Source organism: Montipora capricornis, chromosome 13 (assembly GCF_036669925.1).
Source record: "Montipora capricornis isolate CH-2021 chromosome 13, ASM3666992v2, whole genome shotgun sequence".
Classification (NCBI taxonomy): domain Eukaryota; kingdom Metazoa; phylum Cnidaria; class Anthozoa; order Scleractinia; family Acroporidae; genus Montipora; species Montipora capricornis.
Genome location: NC_090895.1, coordinates 31366385 through 31386561, shown reverse-complemented (window position 1 = coordinate 31386561; position 20177 = coordinate 31366385). Strand labels below are relative to the sequence as shown.

Below are 20177 nucleotides of genomic sequence, written 5' to 3'. Positions count from 1 at the left end.
CTTTAATGTTTATGGAAGATCGAGTTTTTAAGCGGACAACAAATAATTAAGGATAACATCCCGGCTGACATCGATCTCATTTGTTTCACCAGTTACATCATCGTATGATCGTACACGGATCGTGGATGTAAGTAGTTTTTTACTTTGTTCGATGTTTAAGTTTGATACATTCAGGCCTTTGAAATTAGGACTCAACTCCTTGGTGTCATGTTTCAATGTTTCTTGAGGAATGTTTGATTTCTTTTCTCCTCAGGTGCGGAACTAAGATGTCTGCTTTCTTCCTCGCTATTTCCCTTTTAATAAGTTTTTCGTCCGCAGAACCTCAATGTGAACGAATAAACAAAACTATCCCCGATCTTCACATACATTGTGGATACAATCTCACTGCTCGATTTAATTACGATAAGCACTTCGACAGCGCATCTCGAGCCATCCATAATTTGAAATCTCGTCTAAAAAAATGTTCGGCTTTTGTGGATTTGATGATTTGTTCTCTATTCCTCCCGCGGTGTACCGAGGATATAAAAGGTCCATATCTTCCCTGCAGAGGGGTCTGCCATGACTACGCAAATGATTGTGGAGACATAATATTTAGAGAAGGGCTTGAGTGGACTGCAGCTATGTGTGAGATTTTACCGGAAAAAGATAACCCCCGAACGACGAAAGGTTACCAAGAGAGATGCTTTACACCGCCAAACTACAAAGATAGCGGCAAAAGTAAGTGACATAATTCTTCTCTGCGTTCAATTTGGGCAGAGCGATGCACGCACAGGACTTAACACGCTTCAGTTATCACATTATCAAATAATAAAAGTGAAAACAGTTTTAGCGTTAAAGAGGATAAAACTGCTAATCTTACTCGATCGAAATCATCTGAATCCTCTTGATAATATTAAACATATCACATATCATGCTACAGAGAGAAGAGAAATTCGTCTTTCAGCTTTATTTTTAGCGATTACTCTTTTGAAGAATATATATTTGCTCAAATTCCATTATTTCCTACAAGCACGCTTGCTTATTATGATAAAAAACTTTCTGTTGTCACTTTGACACTTATAACCACAAAGATGTCGCGTTTATCCAGCAATGTGAAGAAATATTTTTATATCGGATGTTATATGATGCATTAGAAATATTTTACAATTCTTATGCAAATATATCGGGACATTGAAGTAAAGTAGACAAGTCAGTCGAGCATACAGCAAACAAAGTTATGAGATGAAAATAAAAATATAAAGCTATTAAAAATACACATTAAAAGTTAGATAAAATTGAAAAGGCAGTCCACATACTACTGAAGTATCGGTTAAGCTTTCAGTCATGACTAGTTGAAGTTTACCATCGGCTAACGACTTGGCTCATTAATTTACTCGGTGGTTTGTCATTATGCGCTTCAGTAATTTTTCCCTTACTTGCATATCAATTCGTTCTGAGTAATGGATGTAACCACGTTTCCTGCATGTGCAATCGTGGAAGTGTTTTCTGTCATTGGCTGGCCCAAACCCTCCGATGCACGGGAAACTTACCTTTACAAACTCTCGGGATATAGCGATGTAGCGAAAGAGCTCATGAATATTTAGGTGGACAAAAGGTTTCTTTATTATAACAATGTGAAACAAGGTGACACACGCTAACACCAACCCAGTGTGGCCAACACATCACGCGTGCGCACAACCATTTCACCCGGTCAATTAGCAGCCATGGACAGCTGTTTCGGCCTTCTGGGCCTCATCAGCATGGCGTAGCTTATATGGCAGGCGGGTGTTTTTAGCACCCCTTTTACTGGCGGCTTCACATGCCATACATGTGTTGGCCACACCGGCTTGGTGTTAGCGTGTGTAACCTTTCTTTTATTGTTGTTTATTATGCATCAGACATAAGCAGGCGCATGTCCTAAAAAGATTATCAGCTAATTGCTAAAAGGTGACTGTGTTTGTGTATGCTTAGCGTGCTTGCGCTTCAGCGGTACCTGGTGACTACAAAATAACCGGAGAAAGATTCGAGTGTTCAAACGGGGTGTCCGTTGTTTCGCCTTCAAGTCGATTCGCTTACACTGAAGTCGATTCGCCTAGACACGAAGAGTCGTTTCGTCATCAGTAATGTGAATCTTCTGCCGACGTTAGGCTAGTGACGCTATGGCGACCATGTTATCGTCCCACCGGCACAATGATACCACAGAGACCAAGCAGTGCGTTTACGTTAAACGGGTAAAATGGAGAACGGAAGGTTGGGGTGTGAAATAAAAGCATAAAACTTCTATAATTCTGAATTTTCTCTCTTCTTTGAGAAGGTCCTCGATATCTGGATTCAAAAAAACATTCCCGCTGGTTGCGTGAGCAAATGCTCTCTATATTAAAAAAGAGAACTTCCACTTCAACAAAAGGAAACAACCTTTAAACAGTCAAATCAGTATAAGAAATTTTTTCAAAGAAAGTGTTTGCATCCGAAATAAGTTTTCGAATCGCCTCTTTTTGTTTTCCAATTTTTGCCGACGGTGAGAAAAACTTTAAATAACAATGACCACAACCAGGTTTTCTGAGCCCGTGAGACTGAGCACCCCGAGTAAACCATTGTTTTAACGAAAACCGCTGGTCAGCAACCTACAATAGTTCTGGTTATTGCTGTCCAAGGTCTTCCCCTAAGCTCGCGACGACTTTTTTTGAGCCACGGACGGAAGCAGACGGCCAACATTTCGCATGCCAGGACAGCGGTCTCTCCCAGATGTTTCAACTAATGGCCTCTAATAGAGAAAAGATACTTAGCTGTATAACCGTGGTAGTAGAGCGACTTTCATATGACCTTGAAAAGTAAACGTAAAAACGTAAGCAAAAACATTTGAACGGCTTATCGAACAAAAACAAACGAGCGCGAATTTTCATTGGCGTAGCCGCGGATGCAAACAAAACTTTTTGGAAAGTTTCGCTTTGACGTCATTTGAAATGCAGTGATGTGATTGGGCAATCGACCTGTTAACTGCCCATATTAGGAGTTTCCTTGACGGGAACAAGGAGAAGCTTTGTTTTAATCTTGCCAAACATTGGTCCGTGAAACAAATTGCGAACACTTTTTCAAAGTAAAGTTAAACATAAGTCGAGTACAAGATTTAATCCTTTTTTTTTTCAGTAATACCTACTAGATGAATAATCTTCACAGTTCACTTTTTCAAAGTCATACGAAAGTCGCTCTATCTATCAAGACAAGTTAGAAAGTAAAGCAGCCAACTTGCTGTCGCCTTCCGTGGTATTGTGACGTGAAACTGTTGCCGGCTCTCTGTGTCAGAACAATGGGGCAACCGTCACAATTATTTAAGATGGCGGAGCTCAAGAAATTTGAAAGTGAAAATAAATGATTTTAAAATTCAGTTTTCCTGATATAGACACTTTTTAAAATCAAATTTCGAACGAATTTGTTTAGAAAAAAAAACCTTTTAGTTTAAACTTATTCTATTGGAAGGATGGAGGTTCACTTCAAGACATTTTATCGATAAATACTATATTAGCCTAACAAGTGATTTAACTCATACTTCGATATTTTATATAATTCAACTTATCAGCAAATCCCTAATATTAGTTGTTTTATTTTTACAGAGTACAAACACAATTGTTCGGACATTGTCATCGATGAGTGTAAAGGCATTCGTGGTTACACGAAGACCGTGGTTTCACCAGAAACACAGAGGACATACCAGAATTATCTTAGGAGAACAATCAATTACAATGCCTCTGACACTTGCAGTCCACTGCGAAAGGAAATAGTTTGCGCAGAGAACCTACCAGCGTGTTTTGAGGGCAGGGTCGGGTTTTTGTGCAGAAACAATTGTCTCAGTTTTTTCGACAAATGCAAAACACCGTTCTTTTATGGAAGAAACATGTGTATGGAGTTTCCAAAGCGAGAAGGCGATGCTCCTAATGACTTGAGTATTTGCAAGCAAATACATTGGCCACGGTCAGAAAACTGGGAAATACCCGAAAATCCTTCAACACAGGCTACGCCAGGTGAGTTCAGGAATAAATGCGAAGCACAACATAGCTGGCACTTCGTGACATAATGTCATTCCTAGTTTTCTTAATTCTTATCACTTAAATGATTTTTCTTTTATGTTTAGGACTGGTCACGACAAAAGAACATGTGATTAAGTCAAGTAAGTACAATAATTTATCAATAGGCCATTTCCGAGTTCATGTCTGCCTCCCTTTCAAAGCGAGTCTAAGTGCAAACGTTTTGTGATGATAATTAGTTAGTTCTACTTTACACATGAAAGAAAACTAATTTTCATAAGAAAAACGTGGTACTTAGACTCCCATTGAAGAGGAGGCAGACATGAACTCGGAAATGGCCTATTTAGTTGCAAAACTAGCTATGCACATAGCGTTCAGTTTTTGACTGGACTTAGATGTTGCTGACCCATTCACACTTAATATAAAGAGCCCCCAATTGACAAGTAAAATCGTCTGGTGTTACTGACAGAATAAAATTTATTGAGTCTCACCCTCAGGGGTCATTGGGTTAATGGGGACATTGTTTTTGACTGAGTTTAACCCATTTACACCTCATACGCCCTAGGATGCCCCACCCACCCTCCCCCCCCCCCCCCCCCTCTTCATTGACAAATGAAATCGTCTGGGGTTAGACAATAAAATCCTCAAATTTCTTTCTCAGGTGTGGAAGGGTTAAGCAAATAGGGATTAGGCAGAGTCTTCAACACTCCAGGATTAATTTTGATTTAGATGGTTAAATTAAGGGATTTAATGATGGTCAAAACTAAGAGCAGTTCTCTCGGATATTTATAGGTAAGAGTGGACTGTGGCAATCTTGGACAGACTGTAAAGGGAAAATTGACACCACCCCTCCACCCCAAAGTCAATGATGGGAAGGTGGCGCGTTTTGGTCGTGACGTGGCTTCATCCTTGATTTAGGGGGAAGGGAGTTTTTCTATTCCATTTTAATCTGTCCAAGATTGCAGCTTCCTGCCATATGTGCTCACATTGACCAGCAGATCGTGAAGTGATTTTCTTCACTTTTTTTTTTACTTTCGAATCACATATTAGGAGGCAGTGTGGCCCAGTGGTTAGGGCGCTTGCCTTGAGATCCGGAGATCCCGGGTTCAAGACCCACTCTGACCACTCGCTGAATTTGATCCTGGTAGTTCCTGGTTCAACTCCTCAGCTGCACTTGTAAATAGCCAACTGGTTTGCCTCCGGCCAGTTGGGATTCTTAACAGTTGTTGTTGTTCTGTTCCGTCGTTTCTTTGCGTTTCATTGGCCCTGAAAAGCCCCTATGGGGAGCGTTCAATTACGTATGTATGTATGTATGTATGTATGTATGTATGCACATATATGCCGTGTGTTGTCTTTGCTTGTCCCACAACCAGCAGGGTGAAGGCCAAATTTTCAAGAAACAATATTATTAAAACCCCTGGAGCACTCCCCTAATCTCATGGTCCACTTAGCTTAAACCAACACCACGGTGTGCTCTGAGCCAGCTAAGGTAAGTTTACTTGCACCGTTAGTGAGAAAAAAGTCAGATCAGAGTATTTCTCTTGCCTATTTGGAGACCCTCATTGGATACGTTAGCGTTAGCTCAGCTAAGTCAGTCAGTTAGACAAACTCCATCAAGCTACAACTGGGCTAGGATATAGGCATATTATCATCATCATCATCATCATCATTATTATTAGTAGTAGTAGTAGTAGTAGTAGTAGTAGTAGTAGTAGTAGTAGTAGTAGTAGTAGTAGCAGCAGCAGCAGAAGCAGCAGTAGTAGTAATATTTATTGTTCTTTTCCTTTCAGGTTCTTCAGACAAAGATTCGATCTCGACAGGTAAGAAAAATATTATTTTCTTAATTACTTTCTAGGGTCGTAGTTCTTTTAGTCCGTGACAGGAGCCCATCTGGAGCGTGCAACTTCCATACAGCGTCTGTGAAACGGCGTTTTCACAAGTAGGTTTATTTTTAGACTAGCCCTTCCCGCGAATTAGGTCAAAAAACAACGGCAGTTCCGGTTCGGTGACCCTATGACGTCAGCTTAATTTCTTGTAATTGGTCATCGGGCTCCTGTGGGAGTCTAATTAGCGGGAAATTCAATCTAAAAATAACCTTACTTGTGAAAACGCCGTTGCAAGAACACAATAGAGTTGTAGGCTCCAGATGGGCTCCTGTGCGTGATAACTATATTATTGAGATCTTTCATGTATGTTCTTGATCTAGGAAATGCCTTAAGCAGCGTTGGCGCAGTATTGGCTGCCTGGATGATCGTACCCTCATCACTAGAAGATTTAGATTCAATTGCATATTTTGTTTTATTCTTGTTTTTGCTTGCTATTTTATAAGTGTATAAATGAATAAATGTAAATGCATAAGCTTGTATTGCTATTATAGATTATTAAGGATTAATTTTGTTATCTTATTGTATTTTATTCATTTTAAGAGGAATACCTGTAAACTAGTTGGTTTGTTAGAGTGGTTTTCAATTGAGTGTCGAAAGTAATTAGCGAATTGCTTTGGTTTATGATTACTTCACTAAGTGATTGGTTCAAAGTTCTCACGCCACTTTTTCAACCAATCAGAATTGAAACCAAAACCAATCGCTCGCGCGTGCACATTTTCCCGCGCTTTGTGTCGGCTACGTGTTATTACTTCGAGTTTTGATTGGTTCACTGGATTGTCTCCGTCCCTTTTGATTGGCCAAAGTAATTACTTTGGTTTTGGTTTTACGACACTCAATTGAAAATCGCTCTATCGTCGTAGCTTTTAAAGGTGTCTGCGATAACACACTCTTATAACTAAGCGTATGACACAATAAACAGTATTGTATTGTATTCTAGATGCAATTCCTTCTCCAAATCCTGGCATTCGAGGGGAAGTAAAGGCAACGAAAAAATCAGGATCACGCTCCGAGATGCTCTTGGTTGGGTTGACGGTTTCACTTGTCTTAATAGTTCTTCTTGCTCTAGCCATTGGAGGATTCGTTTGGTTCCGGAGAAAGAAAAGACGCCGCCAATTTGGCTACGCGAAGCAAGTTCTCTACAATGACGACAAAGAAGAAGAATTTCAAATACATACTTAATTTTTTGCCTAACAAGCGGTACGGGTTAATTCTCTTAACGAGTTTCAAAACTGAAAAAATGATTTTGTCGAATCCCACCTAGTTGCAAATCTTCAACCAAGCAAAACTTCAGTCTATGAAATCACATGAAAACAACTCGATAAAACTCGATAAGTTACTGTCAATAGTTAGCTGGTGGAATAGATTTTTAACATCTACATTGTTAGTTTAACTGTAGTGAAATCTCAGTTCCCGCAGAAAGCGGCCTATTCCGCTGTTAAGGAAGAAAACCGTTAACGTCTGCAAGGCAAGAGGTTGCCAACAACCGGCCCCAGGTGTTCAAACGATGGATAGCGCTATCCGCCGGATAAATCACTATCCAGTGGATAGAGCAATTAGTTTCGCTATGACTACTTATCCACTGCCCGTGATCCACCGTTTCAACAGCTGGGGGCGGGGCACCGTCTCCGCTTTTGATTTTGAGGAAAAACGCCGTTGCACTTGTCAAAAGGCGTTAAAACCGTACAAAACCGAAATGACAGTAATCAAATACACGCCGTTTGTGTTGAGCGTCGTAAACTTCAACGTCATTCGAGTCAGGGAATACAGACAACAGCCGAATTTATGCAGACGAACTGTCGTGGATAATTCGTCCAGATGGATGATCCGTTTCTAGCATTTACACTACAATCAGTGACAAATTCAGTTGGGGCAGTGAATTTACATGAAAAAAATTCACACGTTTCGCCTTTGACACCCCTCCCCCCTTAGTCCCCTCCATTCTATGTTGGGCCGAACTACTCGACTCAAGAATGAAATAGCCTCCACACAACATTGAATGCATGGGGGGAGAGGGAGGGCAAAATCGTTGAATTAGTCCTAGAAATAAGATCAAGTGAATCCTGTCCTACCTAATGTATCCATCATGATTGTAGACATACCATTCGTCTTGTCGGATGATCCGTTTCTGGTATAAATTCACCCAATTAACGTCAAAACGTTTTCCCCAAACTCTACTCTTCAAGTAAAGATGAAGAAATGCCTTTACGCCAACCTAAAAATATCGCAACACTAACACACACCTTTCTGTTAGAGATTTGGCGGAGAGCAGTGCTGTTTTTTTGTAAACACAATGCAAAAAAAGAGTTAATTCAGTGCAATTTTCTCACAGAATTCTCGCTTTTGATTGGCTAGTAAACAATAGGGTTTGGTAAGAACCAATCAGATCTTCTGTTTTGAAATCAAACGCGAGCCCTGGATGGCGCAATTTATGGCGCACTTTTGCATGATATGCGAGCGTTGCTTCTGCGCAACCATCTCGAATTTTTTTCTTGTATATTATTATTTAATAAGTTATCCCATGATTTTTCTCGTGCAATTTGGAATAAATAAACACTTATATATTTTTTTTCAAAGACTACAAAGTGCACTCGCCCGTTTGCTCGTCTTCGATACAACTTACTCGTGCTTATTTATTCCAAATTGCACTCGAAATCATGGGATTTCCCATATAAATTGGAGAAAACGTGGTCCGCGAGCGAGACATCACGCTTGTCGATGCCTAAGGGATACACAAATGAATCATTCATGTGGTTTTCACCTTACGTCTATGCCGCTATGTTTGTGGACGGAAACAAAAGATCTCGTTAGCTGCTTTTGTTCGTCCACCAGTGTTATACATTACAATATTGTTTCCTTAGTACCAACAGATTGGTTGCAAACTACCTGTAGCTTTTATCATTCTTCTGTCATTTGCAAACCGTGCATGCAAAATTTACAAGATCAGTTATTCCCTCCAAACGCTAACTAATTTCATTCTCAAGAAAATGAAGCGGTTAAACTTATCCGTATATGAAAACATCATGTTTCTAAAACAACACCTTGTATGAGCATTTCAAATTTACGCTGTTCACAGCCTACTTTTCCGCCTTAACGTGTCTGAGGTGCTGCCAGGTCAATATGAAAAGCGAGTAAGACAGACTCATTCAGTTTGCGGGCGTGCTCAGTTAAAAGTTCCGAAGCTTGACTTGAGATTGTTTTTAAACTAAACACTTGTTCTCAGATGCCATATACCCTAAAGTTGCTCCGTGTGTACTGCAAACAGGCCTCTGCCACATGCACGACGTCTGTTCAGTGCACACGCAGTGATCTCGTATAAGGGGGCCGGTGCGAACTAGTTTTCTAATGCAATATGGCTGACCATATGACGCTCTCTCATTGGTTCATTTATGTTTTGTCGCAGAAACTTGTTGCCGAAGTGTACACGCGGTAGGACGACGCTACTTTCGCTAAATTTGTCGCTGCGATTAGTCGCACAAATTTAAGCTGGTTTGAATTCGTGCGACTGATCGCGGCGACAAGATTCTGCCGCAGCGACAATGATATGATTTTCATAAAATTCACCCTGTCACACAAGGCGAATTGTTGCGGCGACTTGTCCCCGTGACGGGTCGAAGCGACTTACTGCCTAGTGTGTCCTGGCCTTGACAGCACGAAGCATATCTGTTGCAACAAAGTGCAAGTTCATGAACAGATTAAAATACTGACATGAAAAAAAAGACTTGATTATTCACGTCAAGGTGAAAAGAAGCCAGAACTCAAAATAAAACCGAAAAGAAACTGGGAAGACCTTTGCGTATTAACAAGCGCGGACTGACAAAATACATGTAAATTCGAGGGTCACTTCAATGTGTCAATCAATGATTGCAGCTCGTCTAGGATCCGAAATAATTAATTTACATAAAACAAAATGCCAGAATCAATATAATAATAGCTAAAAATTCCCAATCAGAACAACAAATAGTTCTTTTGTCTTGCGCCATTTTAGGCCGGCATATGAAAGTTATACCGTTACTGTCGAGGTTCGAAGCCTGTGCAGTTTTTTTTCTCAACAGGTTAAATATTTCACCATATTTTGATGAACTTCCTAGCTTACAAATAATGTATTTACGCAATTGCCGGTAACTTAAATATGCAGATACACTCTGCACCATTAACCGCGTGTTATTGTAGCACATCGAAAACAGCTGCTTTTTTCCGAATGTGCGACAGGGATGCATAAAGGTGATGTGGTTTGGAAGCTTGTGCACACGGTGACAATAGATGCAATACGATTCTTTGAAAGATTACAACCATGAATTTCGGACATTAAAATTATCAGGCTCGCATGATAAATGATATTGTTGTTTTTTTTTTTGGACCACTGAGTTTTTCAATTTCGGCACCCACGCTGAGAAAGCGAATCAGTGATATGTCAGCGGAGTCAAGTGCATTTCTCCGTGGTTGCTGCGAACAGCAGACTATCGCAATCGTTCCTCAATATAACCAGACAAAGTTAATCGCCGACGACAATGAAAATTTTATGGCTGTTTCTGCTCTTTGCATTTGAGAGCCTCTTCGTGAACTATGCATCAAGCCGATGTCAGTCGCTGAACGGAACCTTGTTTAATTCCTGTTTCAACGCTGGATACAATGTGTCAGACTTTAACAACGGCAAAGCACAACAAGATATCTTCAGTTTGTTCGAAAGAGTGCAAAGGAAGTTCAATAATTGTTCCTCGCTCTCAACTGTGTTGTCTTGCGCGTTACATGTTCCAAAATGTCCCAATTCAATATTGCCATGTAAAGCTGAGTGCAGAAAGTTTGTACGTGACTGTAAGGACATTCCAGCGGAGTCTCAAGGGCTGCAGGCGTTATTTCAAGGATTATGCGAGCTTCTGGAACCAAAGCCATGTTTGTCAATGTCAAACGCATCCAGTTTCAACGGGTCAGACGGTAAGTAAAATGTTTTTCAGTAAACGTGTGATTATACACGTAGGAATTGCATAATTATATCTCGGGGTAGTAGACGTATTTGCACTGAAACATGGTCCGACAAAAGGCGGTCGAACAAATACCACTTCCGCGTTTCAGTGATGGTGCTTGCGGTCCACACGGTGACCAGGACCAATACAGTCAATCTTTGCTGGGAATATGATGATATCGGCGGATAATTAATGAACATTATTTGTATGTATTGTACGGCATTCTTGGGTCACTTTTAATTCTCGTCACACGCTACCCCAATAACTTCCGAGTTTGAAAATATCGTTATCCGTGGAGGAAACTACGATAGCGAGAATTTATCGTTTCAATCCTTTGACAGCCTCTTAAGTGAAATAAGAAATAATAATATGCAGACTCATCACGGAATAAAACATGAATAACAAATTATCCTCATCGGAGCGTTTCGGTCGATAACAACGGTGGCCGAAGAAAAAACTTCAACAATTGAAACTTACCCTACAACCAAACGTTGGGGATTAATTATTTCACTGAAAGGGTAAAAAATTTTGTAATGAAAATAGCAAATGTTATCAAATGCTTTTTTTATTTTTCTGCTGGTGGGGAACTTCAATACTCAGATGACGTCACATGTTCACCCCTGCGTATAAGTCACTGTGCAGATGCAGGATACAGCTCCACTAGGGTATCAGATGCGTATCAGGATATGGTTCGATCCTCAAAAGTCTTTGAGGGCGTGAACTCCGCTCTCAAAAAAGTAATCTGCATGGAACTGGCACCACCATGTGAAACCAACAAAAATCGCACTGTGTATGTTCCCTGCAGATCCACCTGCGAGGCAGCGTATAACGAGTCGAGCTCAAAGTTTTTGGACTTCTTCATAAGCAGCGACTATTGTTCCACGTTTCCATATGAAAAACCACAGAGTGGAAAGGCGTATTGTGCTCTCCGTTCCTGGCCAAATACTGGGTATTGGCCGAGTTATTTGTGGGAACGTATTTCCTCAACAGGTATTTGTTGTTCCTTTTTTTTTTTAGCTCTAATTAATTAGAAGGAACACCAGAAATAACATATTTTTTTAAAAAATTGGCCACTCCCTTTAAACGCCTTTTCAAGATTAAGTTAATCAAGATGCTGATCAAAAGAAAACAGCTCCAGAATCGAGCGGCTCTAAAAAACCTGGAGTTTTCTAACCCTGTGTAACCAATCGGAGCGACACTAGTAGCGCCAAGAAAACTAAAGATCGTTTTTTAGAGGTTTCTCGGAAATAGATACACTTGTGCCTGAGAATTTCTCGATCGACTGTGAAAAGTGGTTACCATTCGTGCTTTTGTTGATTATGTTCTGTTTGTCATCCGATCAGGTACAAAGCTAGATGTAATTGCTTCGAATTCCATCTGGTTCCTCCCGATGTATGAATTGACTTGACTTGTGTGGGCTTGGTAAGGGAAAATAAGTAAAAAAAGTCAAGCTGACGTTACAACTGGACACCTCCCAAACTTTCGTTATCGCCGCACCGAAGACTTTTGGATAAAATGGGGGAACAACATCTCCAACAGCTTTAGTTTTAAAAGTTCCTAAACTTGTTGCTCTTTTGTCTTTATACAGGGCTAGACACTGCTGGTCAATTAAACTCCTCTGCGCCTCCAATAATTCCAGCTAGCTCTAAAAATGACAGCTCAATCTCTTCAGGATCCAACCTTACCACGTCTCAGCCAACAGCAAGCACACCTGGAACGAGTACCACTCTTACGTCAACTGCAAATTCATCTTTGAAGCCATCTGGAACGAGTACCAGTCCTGCGTCATCTACAAATTCATCTACAAAGCCATCTGGAACGAGTACCAGTCCTGCGCCATCTACAAATTCATCTACAAAGCCATCTGGAACGAGTACCAGTCCTGCGCCATCTACAAATTCATCTACAAAGCCAGCTGGAACGAGTACCAGTCCTGCGCCATCTTCAAATTCATCTGCAAAGCCATCTGGAACGAGTACCAGTCCTGCGCCATCTACAAATTCATCTGCAAAGCCAGCTGGAACGAGTACCAGTCCTGCGCCATCTACAAATTCATCTGCAAAGCCATCTGGAACGAGTACCAGTCCTGCGCCATCTACAAATTCATCTGCAAAGCCATCTGGAACGAGTACCAGTCCTGCGCCATCTACAAATTCATCTGCAAAGCCATCTGGAACGAGTACCAGTCCTGCGTCATCTACAAATTCATCTGCAAAGCCATCTGGAACGAGTACCAGTCCTGCGCCATCTACAAATTCATCTGCAAAGCCATCTGGAACGAGCACCAGTCCTGCGCCATCTACAAATTCATCTGCAAAGCCATCTGGAACGAGTACCAGTCCTGCGCCATCTACAAATTCATCTGCAAAGCCATCTGGAACGAGTACCAGTCCTGCGCCATCTACAAATTCATCTGCAAAGCCATCTGGAACGAGTACCAGTCCTGCGCCATCTACAAATTCATCTACAAAGCCATCTGGAACGAATACCAGTCCTGCGCCATCTACAAATTCATCTACAAAGCCATCTGGAACGAATACCAGTCCTGCGCCATCTACAAATTCATCTGCAAAGCCATCTGGAATGAGTACCAGTCCTGGGCCATCTACAAATTCATCTGCAAAGCCACCTGGAACAAGTACCACTCAGGCGTCATCTACAGAGCCATCTGGAACGAGTACCACTCCTGCGTCACCTTCAAATTCATCTGCAGTGAATACCACATCTGTGACAACCAAAAATTCTTCTGGAACTAGTGGAACAGCAGTTTCGGAAACACTCCCTTCGATTACTACAACTGAAAACAAAGGTTAGTGTTTTAGGGAAAATCGCGTGAAAGTTTACGTTGATTTAAACATAGTTGATATGGCACATTAAGGCCCCATTTACATGGAAGGAGGATCATCCCAGCAATATAGGATCATCTGAAAGCGAACCAAAGGGTTTCGTTTTCCGGGCCCTAGCACTAGGATAATCCCACTTCAAGGATAATCCCATCAAAGAGGTAGGAGGATTCATACTGCTAGAATCAGGAGAGATTTCACTAACCAAATCTAAATTTGCAGTAGCCAGTCTCGTCATGGGCAGTTTTATTCATTTGTAAACACAAGTCGCACTAGTTTAGTAAATATTCACATATTCTCATACCCATCCTTGCAACAGTGGCGTAAATATGCTGGAGTGTACAGCTTCCCGTATTTTTCTCACGAAGGCAAAGTTTTCGTGGCCCTGAGGCCAATTCTCACAGAACCGTTGCCAAAACTTTGCAAGTCACAAATGCACTGGAGTATGGAAAACGTGGAATAAAGTAAATTAAGAAATAAACCGTACCTAACACTAAAATGCTCGTTTGGAAGTCTGTGGAAAAGCTGTTACTTTGATTAGAGCTATTTGCGATTGAAATTTTAACTTCAAAGCGCCATTCTACGCAATTTATATTCGGCAGCCACAGTGCTCGCGAGCAAGTTTTCTCTCTTTTTATGTGAGATTCACCATTCCTAGTAAACGCTCCATATATAATTTCTTTCTTTTTTTTATTTGAAATAACTTACATTTGGATTCAATTTCTAAACAAGTACGGGATCTCTTTCTATATACACGTAACAACGTCGCAAACATGCTCAAACAGTTTGCGTTGGCTCGATCACAAACACTTTCACTTTTTGCGTTTGTGTTTGCGATCCTGTTTTCCATATGCGTGATTCCTTTACGCAACTTGATCCCGTGACATTGTGAGAAAAGTGCGCAAAAATAAAAGCAGAATTAGTTTTAGCGTCGTGTTCAACTTCTTATGTTGGAGTTGTCGCAAAGCAGAAGGCAGAGAGGAGGTGTAAAGAGACGTCACCAATTCTGAGTCCGATACATTTTCGAGGCGCAGCAACGGCTGCAGCATAGCCAGTATCAAATTATACTGTGGGAACTGGCTCTTTGTGATCAAAAACTTTACTACAGGCATATTTTGGCGGGCTATTCCCTTATATACGATATTCATTAAATTCACACTGTTTTGAGGAGTATCCTCGTTGCTACAATCGTACTCGGACGCCATTTTCATAACTTATACTTACCTCTAATTGGTCAAAACGTATCAGGTGCACAAAAATATCGTCGATTGATCGCAAAGAATCAGAAACAGTCTACGATTGTGTTTCCATATCGTTGTTTCCTCGCTTTTGCATTGCTACTCGTCGCCAACAATGTTTGCGGTCATCGTCGATTGGTCGGGGATGAACGTAAAAGGTGTTTCCATTTACGTAAACTGTTTGTGATCAAGCTCCGGGAAGGGGCTTCGATTGTTTGCGACGGAGTTACGCGCATACCGGTATGGAAACAGCAGCCGAGAAGTTCCGCATGATTTCACACGTGATTAATCGTTCGTAAAGTGGCGTGGGGAAACTAATCCGCGTTGGCAGTAAATTCCATAGAATCCGCTTACAGTTTCTGTTGTTAGTTTCTATTCTCTCCTTTTGCCTTATCCTTAAGAAATATTTTTCATTTTTGTTTTCGTCCAGAACTCCACTTGTTCACAATATTTACTAGCCCCAATGGCTGGTGGAAGCTCAAAATCTACAAGACGGAACTGAAATTTCACTAGACTGTGGCTAGTTGGCTACCGTTAGTGTCGAGCCCTGTTAAGAATAACTGGTGAAATCGCTGATTAATAATTTACCACCTCAACATGGCCAAAGAAAACGACTATTAATATTAGGCTCTATATTTACATTGGAAAGAGGATTATCCTCAAAAAGGATTATCCTCGCGCTAGAATCATCCAAGTAGATTCATTTGGTTTCCATGCAAAAATACAGCTTCTGGGATCAAGCTTTCATTTGGTATACATGCAAGATTGGCACGATGGCCCTAACATGCACTTTTGAGTTGAGCGGAGTTGCAAAGCAAGATGGCTGGCTCATCAACTCATGGTCGTCCCCTTGACAATCATCCAACACATTCTTGCCTGTTTCCCCACTGCTCACTGAAAGACTTGACTGAGTCACTTCTTCCCGTTGACTCTCTACTTAGGGTCCTTCATTTTGAAAACAGTATTGTCTATGCACAGTGCACATCTTCAATGATTAAATAACCCCTTTTTTTTGTTGGGCAAGGATATTCGAAGTTGTCGGCCGTGCGAAGGTTTACCATCTCCGGTGTCAAGATGGTGGGTGGGCGAACTGGGTGTCCTGTGGCCGTTGACAAGGAATTAGGATCATTCTTGTTCCCGTCTCTCTCACAGTGATAAACAAATCATCAAATTTGGGATTGTGGCGTAAAATACAGGATCGCTAGGCCATCAAATAATTTTTTTTTCCCTATATTTTTTAGGGGCTCCTGGAATAAAAGCTACGTTGAAAAAGAAGCTATCACCTGGAGCTATCTGTGGTATAGTGGTAGGGCTATTAATAGTATTGGCCGCCATTGTAGTTGGTGGAGTATGTTTTAGGAGGTACAACAAGAGACGAGCTCAGTACAGACATAGTCTTATGGTGGATATGGATGAACTTTAACTGAACGTTTCGTAAGTTTAAGTTCTGTAGACTGTTTTTTTTTTCTAATCGAAAGCAACATAATTAACTCCCGACCCCAACCCGAGATAGCCATAATTCATCTGACCAATCACAACAAGCAAGAATAGCGATATTAACCAATCACAATTCGAGGCAATTGTTACGTTACTTGCACAAAAGCGCGCAAAGTAGGTGCGTGTTTTGCTTCTCAGTAGTTTTAAAAATCAAACTGACAATTGCGTAATTTCTGTCGACACTCGATTAATGTCAGCTCTCACCGAAACTTTGCACAGACAAGCAAGTGTGGAACCACCGCCATCCGCCACCAACATCTTGATGACTTGACTTCACAAAATCAATGCTTAAACGCCACTAAATGTTTAACTGAAAGTGTATTTATATAGGCGCGTATACAGTTCAGTTTATGCAATACGAAATAGTTTAAATGAGGTCTAATGCGTATAGTGCAAAAAAACAAAACTTAAGCGATGTTCAGTTAACATAGTTAACGCAAAACGGAATTTTTTTCCCAAGCAGGAAACGGAACATTTTACCAGAATCAGTGTATACTTTTGCCATTCATTCCGTATTCTGGGATTATGTGATCACGCGGGTTGGGTTGTCATAAAAACGGGAATTAAAGGTTTCGGCAGTGAGGTTTGTATGTTGTTCACCGTTCACTGTTTTTCACAAACAGCCATGGGGAAAAAGGGGATTCAAAATAAAAAAAACTAATAACCTGCTAATGCGAATCCCACTACAAGCAAGCTAAAAGCCACAGCAATGACCCAACCTTTGGGGCCCCCGGCGCGGTTTCTCAGGTTCCGGCTTCGTTGGAGCTGTCATTGGTCCTGGGAAGAAATTCATATTGACCGAATGCCAAAATGGCCGCCAACAAATTATTCTTTTGTTTTTGTGTTAATTAGCCTAACTAGCCTCGGTCACACGCGTAAAATTGAGAGAATTTGGGCTGTAAAACGAGGCTAGTTAGGCTAATTAACACAAAGTCAAAAGAATAATTTGTTGGCGGTCATTTTTACATTCGGTCAATGCACGTCATTTCATGCATTTCCGAACATAAATGTAGAGAGGAGGTAGTCAAACTGGCGCATAGTTCGTGAACCATGCCTCCCACCACCTCTGCGATTTTATCAGTGTGGGCTGAGTTATAGTCGATCTCAACTGTCTCAACCTAACTTGAGGGTTTTTCTCCCGCATCAAAATCGACTCATATCTGAATACGTCTGGTTGGGGTACTCTGGCATCAGATATAAGCTGTATAGTGGCTGCCAAAGGCGCCTTATGTGATGATGCTTTCACCCCGATGTCCTGAGCCGAATTGGGCCTAAGAACTCCCTTATCGGGAGAATCAATAAACATGTTTTTATTATATTTAGTATATTTTTTAGCCTCTTAAAGTGCTGTTTGTTATTTTCAACCTTTTCAAGTTATTTGGGAGGTTTGTCGCTCAAGCCATCGGCTGTTACATTCGTAAAACGGGAGAAAGGAAGAATTTGCATAAAATAGAGGTCAGCTTACTTCGCCAACATCGTTTTACTCCTGCAAACATGGTTGCAGCAACGTCAAGCAAAAACAACGTCTACAAATGGTACTTTTCTGTGGTTACACGGACCAATTGCCCATCGTTTCTGTCAAAAATGTTGAGTTTGTAGCTGAGTAAGAGTCGATAGACAGTTCGTTTCGAAGTCCCGCTTACTGAAAAAATAACGATTTCCTGATCATCTGCAATCGATCAACGAGTCCACGTACTATAATTAATGAGTATTCAAAGAGCGCGCGTTGCATATGAAATGATAAATATTCAACGAGGCGCGTGGCTCCGAGTTGACTATAATCACCTCATATCCAACAAGCGCAAATGAAATAAACTAAACCTAAACGATCACAGGTACAAAATCCGCCATGCTGGAGGGCAAGCTCAGTATTATTTCCCCACTGGGACATTAAAACAAAGAGACCTGAACCAGTCAGGTGGGGGAATAATAATGAGCTTGCCCTCCAGCATGGCGGATTTTGTACCATGTGATCGTTTGTTGCAAAAGGCCTATTCCTGGTTTTCAGTCACGTGATCAACAGCCATGTTTTTCAACGAAAACAAAAGGAAGCGTTTGCATAATAATAGAGTTAAATTCCCGGAGGATTTGGTCGGGGCACCAACATGGCCGCCTTTTCTTTGTTTAGGGGCACCAACATGGCGGTCGTGACGTCATGAGTGATGTTGAAGTTGGGGACACTTTGTGACGCTTACAAAATAGCGGTGCACATAATTACCTGAAATTTTTCACGCAAACGTTTTTAAACTGAGTCCAGGTGGCTGGGGAGGTGTGATAATGCAGACCTCTGACCAAGACAATGTCCGGTATTTACCTGAAGCACCCTGGGCAATCTGCGTCAATTTCATTGCAAACCGACCGACAAAGGGTCTTTTAAAAGCAGGTTTTTGGTTCGTGAGGGAAACAGGGAGGCAATATTTCTCCACAGAACAGCTTTTCTATGTTTTTGCTACACTTAGGATACTTCGGGCCAACGCAGCCTCTGATATATTTGGAAGCAGTTGTTGCAAATTATCTTCGTTGTAGTGTCTGTTGTAAAGCTGCTTTTAAAGTTTCTTCTGTACCGACTCCGAGACGATTGTGTAGTTGTAAATCCCAAATTTACTACAAGCTGTAGAGATCAACTTTTGGCATCCACGGTCAAGAGGATCTAAAAACAAAACAAAATAATAGAAACGATGGTATGATGATGGTGACGATAATGACGGAAGCAGAAAATTGTTCGAAAAAAAGCCGGGGAACGGTACATCCCTTTCATACATCTGACTCGATCCCTGCAATTCCCCTACTCCGTTCGTTTTTTGTTTAACGTTGGTTTAAGGTCGCGTATTAGTGAGCGGTTTCTTTATTTTACAGTGTAAACCAGATCGTCCATTTGCCGAGACTTCAAAGTGGTCCCACTAGGACGTATACAAAACATAGACCCCAGGTCCATGAACTACCCCTGTGGACCCGGTCCATGGACCCCTTCATGGACCCCTTCATGGACCCGGTCCATGGACCACCCCTGTGGACCACCCCTCATTTTGTGAGAAAAATCTTTAAGAGAGAGAGAGCGAAGTGGTCCTTGCACTTATCTGGACAATTTCAGCACTTGTCTCAGTCTTATAGACACCTGAAAAATTCAGGTGGAACCCATGACCCCTGCGATGTGAGGACGGTTGGGCGCACTGGTCAATTTGATGGGCTCGTTTGTTTCGGTGAAGGACTCGATGAACGAAATGAATGTATATTTTAAGTGCGGGTTATAGACGAATCCCTTTGGAGCCACCAATTTGAAATGAATGGTATATAGGTGTCTATAAGAGACAATTGCTTAAATCAGTAGCCCATAAACGTGATAAGCGAACAACAGCAACAAAGGTTGGGCGCACTGTTAAGAATGAGAGCAGCAACTTGATGTCATAACTGGGTGTTTTTATTTATTATTTTTTTTGCGGAAAAGGTAGTCTGTATAGATCGTAGTCTATATAGATGTTAAATGCCGTGACATAGATCGTAGTCATGGGCTCCAGCTTAAATTGTCCAGATAAGTGCGTGTATCGCTTCTCTCTTTCGTCCCAAGATTTCTCTGCTTGTAACTTTACAAAATGAGGGGTGGTCCACAGGGGTGGTCCATTGACCGGGTCCATGAAGGGGTCCATGGACCGGGTCCACAGTGGTGATCCATGGACCTGGGGTCCATGTTTTGTATACGTCCGTCCCACTAGATGTTGTGACCGGTAATGGCTCTGTGAGAGCATTGTTCTTA

The 20177-nt window shown here is 41.4% G+C and overlaps 2 protein-coding genes across 4 annotated transcripts in view; both read left to right on the top strand.

Moving 5' to 3' along the window:
- Nucleotides 1-7263, top strand: part of LOC138029307 (uncharacterized) — a 7592-nt gene extending 329 nt beyond the window's left edge. For 2 of the 3 annotated variants that reach the window (XM_068877034.1, XM_068877035.1), the window contains exons 2-7: nt 93-127; nt 254-717; nt 3591-3998; nt 4109-4144; nt 5792-5821; nt 6825-7263. In XM_068877034.1, the coding sequence (XP_068733135.1) occupies nt 105-127; nt 254-717; nt 3591-3998; nt 4109-4144; nt 5792-5821; nt 6825-7066 (1203 nt within the window). In that variant the 5' untranslated portion in view covers nt 93-104 and the 3' untranslated portion in view covers nt 7067-7263. Of the gene's footprint in view, nt 128-253; nt 718-3590; nt 3999-4108; nt 4145-5791; nt 5822-6207; nt 6369-6824 lie in introns of those variants that run through there. The other variant, XM_068877036.1, reaches the window with a different exon arrangement.
- Nucleotides 7264-7620: 357 nt separating this feature from the next.
- LOC138029305 (uncharacterized) lies at nt 7621-17008 on the top strand. Its single transcript, XM_068877032.1, has 4 exons — nt 7621-10819; nt 11449-11838; nt 12437-13657; nt 16171-17008. Exons 1-4 carry the CDS (start codon nt 10396-10398, stop codon nt 16350-16352), a joined length of 2217 nt encoding a protein of 738 aa, XP_068733133.1. The 5' UTR covers nt 7621-10395; the 3' UTR covers nt 16353-17008.
- Nucleotides 17009-20177: the final 3169 nt, after the last annotated feature.